The 10,299-nt window shown below is 46.5% G+C and overlaps 1 protein-coding gene across 1 annotated transcript; it reads right to left on the bottom strand.

Moving 5' to 3' along the window:
- Positions 1–1,371: 1,371 nt before the first annotated feature.
- On the bottom strand, positions 1,372–5,455 carry LOC119365105 (ubiquitin carboxyl-terminal hydrolase 3-like). Its single transcript, XM_037630705.1, has 9 exons — positions 5,082–5,455; positions 4,871–4,990; positions 4,710–4,760; positions 3,840–3,945; positions 3,123–3,181; positions 2,952–3,026; positions 2,444–2,492; positions 2,253–2,329; positions 1,372–1,788 (listed from the first exon to the last, which is right to left on the bottom strand). Exons 1-9 carry the CDS (start codon positions 5,130–5,132, stop codon positions 1,705–1,707), a joined length of 672 nt encoding a protein of 223 aa, XP_037486602.1. The 5' UTR covers positions 5,133–5,455; the 3' UTR covers positions 1,372–1,704.
- Between the last annotated feature and the right edge of the window lie 4,844 nt (positions 5,456–10,299).

Below are 10,299 nucleotides of genomic sequence, written 5' to 3'. Positions count from 1 at the left end.
GTAGAGTAGCAACGCGGCGCCTTGTACGCACTCGCACGAGCGCACGGAGGAGTCCGACGGTTTCCTCTCGGAGGACGTGGTCTTGTGGCGGGAGAGGCCCGGCGTCTGGACGTAGGTGGCGCCACCGCGGCGATGCTGACGAACCAGCGGACTGAAGTTTCCCGACGCCGATGTCCAACTTGCTAGGCAACCTCCCAGTCAGGGCCGCGACTCAGGGGACGAAAGGTAAAGGAGAAGGGGCGGCCACGGGAAGAGAAGAGAAGCCGACGACACGGCCGCACGGGAGGAGAAGAGAAGCCGACGACACGGCCGCACGGGAGGAGATCGAGACGATGGGGTTGCCCGTCCATCTGCCTCCGCCGTCCGGACTCCGGTGTTGTCTCTGATGTTGAAGGGAATGAGGAAGAGAAGCAGATACGTGCTGGAAAGAGGAGATACGGTGGACATGCAAATACGAGATCTATTTTCCTTTTCTTTCGCTGCAGAAAGGAACTTCAGAAGGAGGATATGTCGCAACCGTTGGATAGAAAATGATGTGCGGGGAGCACGGATGGAAGCATATGAGGGGAGCAGGCAAGCCCCAATCCCCAAACGATCAGGGAACATGAGAAATATGCGGATCTACAAATCGCTTTCATGGTAAATTGCGAGTTAATCGCTGCAATAATTAAGCAGGCCCCACGGAGGGAGCGGGCGTGGGCGCTGCCAATGTTTTGGCGGAGCTTTTCTGCGCCAACTCGCCCATGCGTTGGCAAGAATTGCACTGGCCGTTGGCGGAATCGTCGGGCGAGCCAAAATTTTGGCTGTCATCCAAGCACTAGCCAATTTCCATGGGCCTGCCATTTTTTTGGTATGGCTGCTATTGGTTGCAATCCAAACGCACCCTTAGTCCGCCAGAGCCTGGTTGGGCTTGATGCAGCCTACCAAACGCGTTCGTACATGAACGTTTTTGCTCTAGCATGAACTGGTTGCTCTTATTCGGCCTGTTGTGATTACCTCTGCTACTGACACTCCTAGATGTATGCTTCACAAAATGACAGCAGTGGTAAATGCTCTGTTAAATCATTTCATTAATCCCCCCAAAAAATCATGTGTTGGTTCCTGTCTATTTTGTAATGAGTGTTGCTAAATACGTTAGTTCCAATGTGTGAGTTTTTCCTTCTGGGAATGCCAAATTCTATACAAGACATCATTTCAATGCGGGCCAAACAGAAAAAGAATGTTTGCACAGCTGCCTTATGATTCTTATGGTCTCTTCTAAATGAATTTTGTTTTCATCACTTAGATTGCTTACTGTGGTTTCATTCAATAAAATGGGTGGAACTGGGGGAAAGACCTTTTTTTTTAAAGCTACTGTACATGAACTTTTCCTTAACACGTGTAATCATAAATATTACTACAAGCGCTTTTTACAGTCGATAATACACATGAGAAGCTCATCTAGTCGAAAGGGAAACATCAACAAGCAACTTCAAAAAGAAAAATGTATGTCCTCAGTGCAGCAGAATGGCAAGTTAAGAGTAGCTTGAAGAGGATGTGGTCTGCGTTGATCATTTTGTGTTCCCGTATTATTTCATTTCATTTCACAATGTTACACCAGCATAACGGAAATGATCCTACAGTTGGACTTAACTGAGGCCGGCGCAGATGAGGTAGAGTGGTGTGTGTGAATCAATAAACCTTCTCTCTGGACCCATATATTCACTACATCTTCGAGAGAGCCATGACATTGAAGTTGAGTGACTCAGAATACTCCACAATCCTCGCTTTTATGACTCTTGCAGCATCCTGCAAATGCATACAGCCAAGGAATAATAGGGTTCAGAAAATCACAAGTGTTAAGCATTCATATTTGTCACTGAATCTTCCTTCATGAGAGGTGATATAGCGGACCGGATTTTTCCAATCGAGTGCGTGTATTTACTAAAGAATTAGGCTCGGCTTTATCTTTTGCCGATTTTGTGTTGGGCTGAACTGCTTCCATTTTTTTCTTTTGCAAAATGGTTGTGCAGTCGTGAGACCACCCTGACTACTTAATGGGCCTGTGCACGAAAGCGACTAAGCAGCTACTAATATCTTACTATGAAAATAAGAATTGACTAAGCATTACGACATAATTTAGTGAAATGAAGAGCTACTAAGTAATACGGTCACAACCAAAACCCTTATGCTGAAGTTATAAATAGGCAACACTATCTTCCATACAATACGCCGTTTACAGAATGAGAGATATAGACAGCTGAACAATTTACCTGCAACAAGCTATCAGGAGAGGAAGGGCCGTGATGTATCGGCTGTGGCTTTCCTCCATCAAGCTCGTAAAGTTCACCTGGATGGAAAAGGGAAGGAAAAACAGAGTGAACAGATAAAGGGACGGTGACTTGTGACAAAAAGAATCAATTATGGCTCTCTGATAACGGATGGATACTTGTACAATACATACCATCAACACACGAAAAACAAACATAATGTTCAATTACCCCATCCTTGGCCTGCACAATAAAATATAGATATCTCAGGCTGCAATCGTAGATTAAATCACATTCAAACTGAGGATATAGTATATAAACATATCTTCCATGAGAGTAGTCAAATTATTGTGGTTGACAATTCTATAATAACATGCTCCTTGTGGAAGTTCTGAACTAATGAACAATGCCCAATACCCATTCACAAATGACACATGAGCAACAACGTTCACCCCAGATCGCAAGCTATTCAAACTGGCAAACAAGAAACAACATGAAGGCAGAAAAGCAGGTAAACTGGCTAACAGTCAGGTCTAACAATTCCGGACAGGATCAAAACTTATTCTTAGAAAACGTCACGGCTCTCAGGACTGACAGACTACAATTATAAACATTCCATTCACAAAACATTAACGTAATATTATCTGGTCATCGGTGCAAATATTCGTATGCTAGGCATAATTAAAGAAATTTACTGCTGACCTCTGTATCACCACCAGCAGCAGCAACAGAATGAGCATCCTCCATTTCTTGGTCCTCCTCAAGAAAAGCAGCACGCTGACACCATCAAGTACTTTATAATTAGTACAAAGTAGAAGTCAATCCATAATAATAGTCTTTAACAAGACAAGAAGTATGTGTACATGGACTAACCTGGATAGGATCCATATCAGCAGTTTGTTTATAAAATCTATGGAAATAGGACCCATCAACTGCAAAGAAAAAAAAATACTAGTCAAATCTCATAACAAGTCAAAAATAGCGGGCATTAAAAGGTAAGAGACTCAACATAACATTTTGTTGAAGTAGTCTTGGAAGCTGGAACTAGGTAAATTAAAGCCACAAGTCCGAATAATTCATATTTATGTCATTATGTGTGACCAAAAGCATGCATTAGTATTGCAAATATATAGCAAAAAAGAAGAGTGCATATCCAAGTTCTTGGGAGTTAGATATAATTGTGAAGTCGGGATTCTGGAAATCAGGGATGAAGCTAGAAAAAAATTTGATGGGGTCGTGCATTTTCAAATTTCATTGGGGTCAACTGACCCCAATGTCTATAAGGCAGCTCCGTCCCTGCCGGAAATACATTATTCATATGATAGCAGGTCAAGGAAATGACTATCCATTACCACCTATTCTCTTAAGAAACAGATGGCAAGGGATGAAGGAGTTCTTAAGGATCATGGAAATGACCTTAGTGAATTATTGGGTGGTTACCCTCACACTAATAGAATTGCATGAACAATGACTATGCTTGGACTGCAAGATCAAATAAAAGTTCACATAATAGAGTGTTGTCTTGATGCGTGTAGGCATTAATATTCTGTGCATCAATAGGAAGTTAAAACTCAAAACTGCTGTAAATACCTAGCTTGATTTTGGACACAGCATTCCCTATTGCATGAATAATACCAATTGTTCCGCAAGCATTGCCAACAGTCTGTTTTGTAAAATATACTTTCTTGTTGGGTTCCTGCATCATGAATTTTTTTGTATTATCAAGAAATAACCATATAGAAACTTTGCATAGATTCCTTAACAATCTTTAACAAATTATATTGTACTGTATCTCTAGCTATTTGGGAACCACGAAACCAATATGTATACAACCTATAACATTATGCATATGGAAGAAATAATAGAAACCTAATAAGCTGCTAACCATTGTGGACACAATTCCTTATACTGTGTTGATACACAAGTTGGAATTTGGGGAAACAAGTACGATATGTCGAGTGTGCAGTGCAAAAATAAGTCAGCAGTAGAAATCAAGCATGATAGCATTCAAACAATTTAACCATTGAGGTGCAGTTTGTTTACTTGTTTAAAGGAGTGTCCAAGGAAATAGACAACAACTAGGGGCACCATGAAAATGGGCAAATGGCCAAATAACTACTGTTGAAATAACATGTAAAGTTTGAAGAATCGGCTAGAACCTTAACCACTGGCTGGTACCGTTCCTGCTAAACTATTATGGCAATGCCCTTATGTCATTGGGTGAGCAATCACGCAGATATATCATGATAATGCCCTGATGTCCTATGATTAATTATGCTGAAGTATTATGGCAATATTTCGCCAAAGTTCAGTTCTAGGAACACAATGTTTCACACAAAATTCCTAGAAGCAGGTGAACGAACCAAATTTACCAGGTTTTCATGGGAATCGATTGATGTTACGTCAGGAAATTGTGCTGGGCATCCTTACTGCCAAACTAACCATACAGTTCAGTCTCACCTTGGTCTCCACCGTCGAAGTGGCCGAAGCATCGGATTCCTTCTTGCGATCCTGCTCACCGAAACGCGGGTGGGAAACAAATCAGCTCCCACCCACCATCCACCGGTACAAGCAACCCAATAAAAATCCCACGGCCAATTAGGCAAGGACTCAGGAATCACCTGCGGGTAGAGCAGGAGGACGGCGAGGACCGGCTGGGGCACCATGGCGAGCATCTCGTCGTCGAGCCCGTACACGTCGCAGAACCCCACGTCCTCCGGGACCCCCAGCCCCCACATGAACTGCAGCCGACCATGGCGCGAGGGCCCGTGAGCGAGGAAGAGGAGAGGCCGAGGCGAAGCCCTACCGGAGGTGGAGAGGAGGCGTGGGTACCTGGTTCATGACGTCGGGGTTGGCCTCCAGGGGGAGCCACCGCTTCACCATGTCGGCCGACGTTGCCGGAGTTAGAGCGGATGGAGAGTAGTGGCGGCGGGTGGTGTTTCAGCGAGGTCGTGTTCTCTCTTGTGCGGCCAATCGCCCAATCGGGTACGCCGGCGGGGTGGTGTTCAGGTCTTGCTTCCCGGCGGCGGGTGTTTAGATTCAACAGTTAGTATAAACTCCCACAAAATGGCTAAGATCAGGCAACTTTTTTTTTAGTCGAGTTTCAGGCAACTTTACAATAAACTGCCCCTTTTTCACATCAATAAAGAAAAAAAAAACAGTCAATCTTTTGATCCAGACGAAACCGATCAGCACCTTTAAATTTCTGTATATCCGTCCAAACATCAAACGCTGAATCTGCAATTCTCGAGCTTAACCAATTTCATCTAGTAGTAAATATAATCAGCTAGAGGAATACACATACTCTAGCTATTCCAGAGTCTACAGATCACTCGCTGCATAATGAAGTATGTAACTTCAGTGCGTTTTGTTGTTCGAGTTAATGGCGAGCTCCTCCCTTTCTTCTCTTCCTCTCGGGGGTTCCGTCAGGGTGACCCCGTTTCATCATATTTGTTTTTGCTTTGTGCCGAGGGCCTCACTTCACTGCTGAATTTCTATGGAGGGGCTTATATCGACAGAGGCATTCGGGTCAGCTATCGATGTTCATGGATCAATCACTTACATTTTGCTGATGATAGTCTGATCTTCATGCAAGCTAAGGTGCAGAATGCTTATCGATTGAATGGTATTCATAGTATTTATGGGAGTGTTCTGGTCAAGCAGTTAATAAAGAAAAAAGTGCAATATTTTTTAGCCCAAATACTCCTGATCCTACCAGATTTTTACTGAAGCAAACGCTGCATATTACAGTGGAAGATTTTGGTAAACGCTACCTTGGTCTTCCAATGGCTGTTGGTCGAATTACTGGAGGAACTTTCTGTTAGATGTGTATAGTCCTTTTTCTATATATCCCCATTGTATAAGGGGTTTTCTGCACTTTGACACACATGTATATGTAATGGCCTTTGGCCCTCAGGAAATACAGTTGCTGATTAACCAACATGGTATCAGATGCTAGGCTAGCCCCTTTCTCCCGCACGATGCAACTCCGTGCGTCTCGATCCTAGCCTGCTCACCTCCGGTCGTCTGGCCGCTGCATCTCCGATCCGGCTCTCTTTCTCCTCCTACAGGCCGACGCCCCTGTCCGGCTCCTTCTGCCAAAAAGCAGCCCCTTCCGGCTCCCTCCCGTCCGGGCGCTGCTCCGCCTGGAAGCTGCCGAAGCAGCCCCGTCTGGCCCTCCTCCATTGGCCGCTGCCCCGTCCGGCTGGACCGCCCTGGCCGGCCGCTGCACCGCACGGCTCGCCCCGTCCGTGCGGCCCGATCCACCCGGCCCGCCTCGCCCGTGTGCTCTGGTGGCTAGCTCTCGATCCACTCTGGATCAGACGCCCGCTCCTCCCTCGACTCTACCTTGCGCCCTGCCGCTTCTCCTGATCCCGATCGGGTGGCGCCTCTGCCCTCGAGCGCTCTCCAGATCGGGCCTCCTTCGCCCGCTCGATAGCTGTTCTGCCTGATCCAGATCGGGTCTACAGTAGGAGTTAACCAAAAAAAAAGAGGCAACAACATCAGAGTGACTTCCTCATGTCCTCTTCGGGCTATGTTGCTGTTCCTCGGTGCTCGGTGATCTTCGATGGCACCAACTATGCTGAGTTTGTGGGCTTCATGTGCATCCATATGCGCGGTCTTCTTCTATGGGACGTTCTCTCTGGCGAGGTACCCTGTCCGCCCTGCCCTGTTGCTCCGGTGGCTCCTGTTCCGCCGGTACCGCCGGTTGCTTGCTGTTGATGCTTCCCAGGCTGATCGGGATGCAGCCAAGGCTCTTGATGATGCTGCAGTTGATGCCTATGATCAGCAGGTATCCGCATACTCTGATGCTCTTTTTGTCTACCGGGATGATCTGTCTGCTTATACTCAATGGTGCAATGATGATGCTCGAGCTGCTGCTGTTCTTACTGCAAGTGTCTTCCCTCAGTTTGCTTCGGAGTTCATGGGCCTCGCCACAGTTGCAGCGATGTGGTCCTATCTTTGTCAGCGCTATCAGCCCTCTGGTGATGCTTTATACCTCTTTGTGGTGCGTCAGGAGCATGCCCTTCAGCAGGGTGACTCGTTTGTGGATGAGTTCTATTCCCAGTGCTTTGCCATCTGGCGTCAGCTTGACTCACTATGGACAGTTGTTTGTGGCACTTGCCGTTGTTGTCAGACTACGAGGTCTGACTTGGAGTTTCATAGGGTCCATGAGTTCTTATCTCGTCTCCGCTCTGAGTTTGAGCCTCGCCGTGCTCACTTGCTTGCTCGGGGTCGTGTTCCTATCTCAGAGATACTTGCTGAGCTTCATGCCGATGAGACCCGCCTTTGCTCTGCTGGGTTGCTTCTGGTTCCGTCAGTTTTGGCTGCCCGGGCTCCTGTGTCGTCTGCTCGCCTCACTGCTCCGCCGCTCCTGCCCACTCCTCCAGGGGGGTGAGCCGTCCTCCTTATGCTGAGAAGGGCATGTCGCTCCGTGACACCGTCTGTGGTTACTGCACCCGGCCAGGTCACCCAGAGTCTGATTGTCGCTAGAAGAAGCGAGACCAGAGGCGCTCCTCCTCCAGCGGGCCTCCTGTGTCTTCCTCGGCTCCGTCACTCACTGACCAGGACATTGTTCACCTCAAGCATCTTCTTGCTTCCTCAGGCTCCTCGTCGACTGGCTCTGCTGCTGCTGTGACTGCATCCTCATCCTCGTCATCACAGGCATCTACATAGTCAGGTACATCTTCATGGGTTCTAGATTCTGGAGCCTCCTTTCATATGTCTTCTGATTCTTCTGCGTTGTCTTCTCTCCGACCTCTTGATTCGCCTGTTAATGTTCTTACTGCCGATGGCACATCTCTTCCTATTGCTAGTCGTGGTATTCTTTCCACTCCAACTTTTTCTGTTCCGAGCGTTTCACATGTTCCTCGCCTTACCATGAATCTTTTTTCCGCTGCCCAACTTACTGATTCTGGTTGTCGTGTCATTCTTGATACCGACTCTTGCTCCATTCAGGATTATCGCACCAAGGCTTTGGTTGGTGCTGGCCCCCGGCACCGTGAGGCAGAGGGCCTTTGGGAGGTTGACTGGCTTTGTGTTCCTTCCGTTGCCACCACTTCTGCCAGCTCTCATGCTCTTTCTGCCTTTTCGTTTGCGTCCTTCCAGCAGTGGCATCATCGACTTGGTCACATCTGTGGCTCTCGCTTGTCTTCCTTAGTTCGTCAGGGCCTCTTAGGGTCTGTATCTGGAGATGTCTCCTTACATTATAATGGTTGCAGACTTGGCAAACAGACTCAGTTACCTTATCCTACTAGTGCATCTGTATCTCAGCGTCCTTTTGACTTAGTTCATTCTGATGTCTGGGGTCCTGCTCCCTTTGATTCGAAAGGTGGTCATCGCTACTATGTTTTGTTTATTGATGATTTCTCTCGCTGCACTTGGCTCTACTTCATGAAATCTCGTAGCGAGGTTCTCCCTATATACAAACATTTTGCTGCCATGGTTCACACCCAGTTTGCCACGCCCATTCATACTTTTCGTGCTGACTCCGCTGGAGAGTATATCTCTCAGCTGTTGCGTGGTTTTCTCGCGGAACAGGGCACTGATACGTCTCCAACGTATCTATAATTTACGAAGCATTCATGCTATATTACTATGTGTTTTGAATGATTATGGGTTTTATTATACACTTTTATATTACTTTTGGGACTAACCTATTAACCGGAGGCCCAGCCCATATTGCTGTTTTATTGCCTGTTTCAGTATTTTGAAGAAAAGGAATATCAAACGGAGTCCAAACGGAATGAAACCTTCGGCATCGTGATTTTTTGGAAGATTATCATCCTGGAGGCTTGGAGATCAAGTCATAAGATCCTTGAGGAGCCCAGGAGATAGGGGCGCCCCCCCTACAGGGTGCGGCCCCCTGTCTCGTGGACCCCTCGAGCACCCCCCGACCGACTTCTTTTGCCTATATAAGCCTATGTACCCTAAAACCATCGAATATCAAGATAGATCAGGAGTTCCGCCGCCGCAAGCCTCTGTAGCCACCAAAAACCTCTCGGGAACCGTTCTCGGCACCCTGCCGGAGGGGGGGGGATCCTTCACCGGTGGCCATCTTCATCATCCCGGCGCTCTCCATGACAAGGAGGGAGTAGTTCACCCTCGGGGCTGAGGGTATGTACCAGTAGCTATGTGTTTGATCTCTCTCTCTCTCTCTCTCTCTCTCTCTCTCTCTCGTGTTCTCTCTCGTGTTCCCTCTATGGCACGATCTTGATGTATCCCGAGCTTTTCTATTGTAGTTGGATCTTATGATGTTTCTCCCCCTCTACTCTCTTGTGATGAATTGAGTTTCCCCTTTGAAGTTATCTTATCGGATTGAGTCTTTTATGAGAACACTTGATGTATGTCTTGCCGTGCTTATCTATGGTGACAATGGGATATCATGTGCCTCTTGATGTATGTTTTGGTGACCAACTTGCGGGTTCCGCCTATGAACCTATGCATAGGGGTTGGCACACGTTCTTGACTCTCCGGTAGAAACTTTGGGGCACTCTTTGAAGTACTTTGTGTTGGTTGGATGAATCTGAGATTGTGTGATGCATATCGTATAATCATGCCCACGGATACTTGAGGTGACAATGGAGTATCTAGGTGACATTAGGGTTTTGGTTGATTTGTGTCTTAAGGTGTTATTCTAGTATGAACTCTTGCATAGATTGATCCGAAAGAATAACTTTGAGGTGGTTTTGTACCCTACCATAATCTCTATGTCTGTTCTCCGCTATTAGTGGCTTTGGAGTGACTCTTTGTTGCATGTTGAGGGCTTGTTATATGATCTATCTATGTTATTATTGTTGAGAGAACTTGCACTAGTGAAAGTATGAACCCTAGGCCTTGTTTCCTACCATTGCAATACCGTTTACGCTCACTTTTACCACTTGTTACCTTGCTGTTTTTATAATTTCAGATTACAAATACCTTTATCTACTATCTATTTTGCACTTGTATCACCATCTCTTCGCCGAACTAGTGCACCTATACAATTTACCATTGTATTGGGTGTGTTGGGGACACAAGAGACTCTTTGTTATTTGGTTGCAGGGTTGTT

This window comes from Triticum dicoccoides, chromosome 2B, assembly GCF_002162155.2.
Source record: "Triticum dicoccoides isolate Atlit2015 ecotype Zavitan chromosome 2B, WEW_v2.0, whole genome shotgun sequence".
Taxonomy (NCBI): domain Eukaryota; kingdom Viridiplantae; phylum Streptophyta; class Magnoliopsida; order Poales; family Poaceae; genus Triticum; species Triticum dicoccoides.
Note: the sequence above shows the minus strand (reverse complement) of the source record. Positions and strands in the feature narration are given on the sequence as shown.

Coding starts and splice junctions, on each gene's coding strand:
- LOC119365105 (XM_037630705.1), bottom strand. CDS start 5,132: ATGGTGAAGCGGTGGCTCCCCCTGGAGGCCAACCCCGACGTCATGAAC. Junction 4,991..5,081: donor ACCCCGACGTCATGAACCAG/GTACCCACGCCT, acceptor GGTCGGCTGCAG/TTCATGTGGGGGCTGGGGGT. Junction 3,027..3,122: donor CTGATATGGATCCTATCCAG/GTTAGTCCATGT, acceptor TGATGGTGTCAG/CGTGCTGCTTTTCTTGAGGA.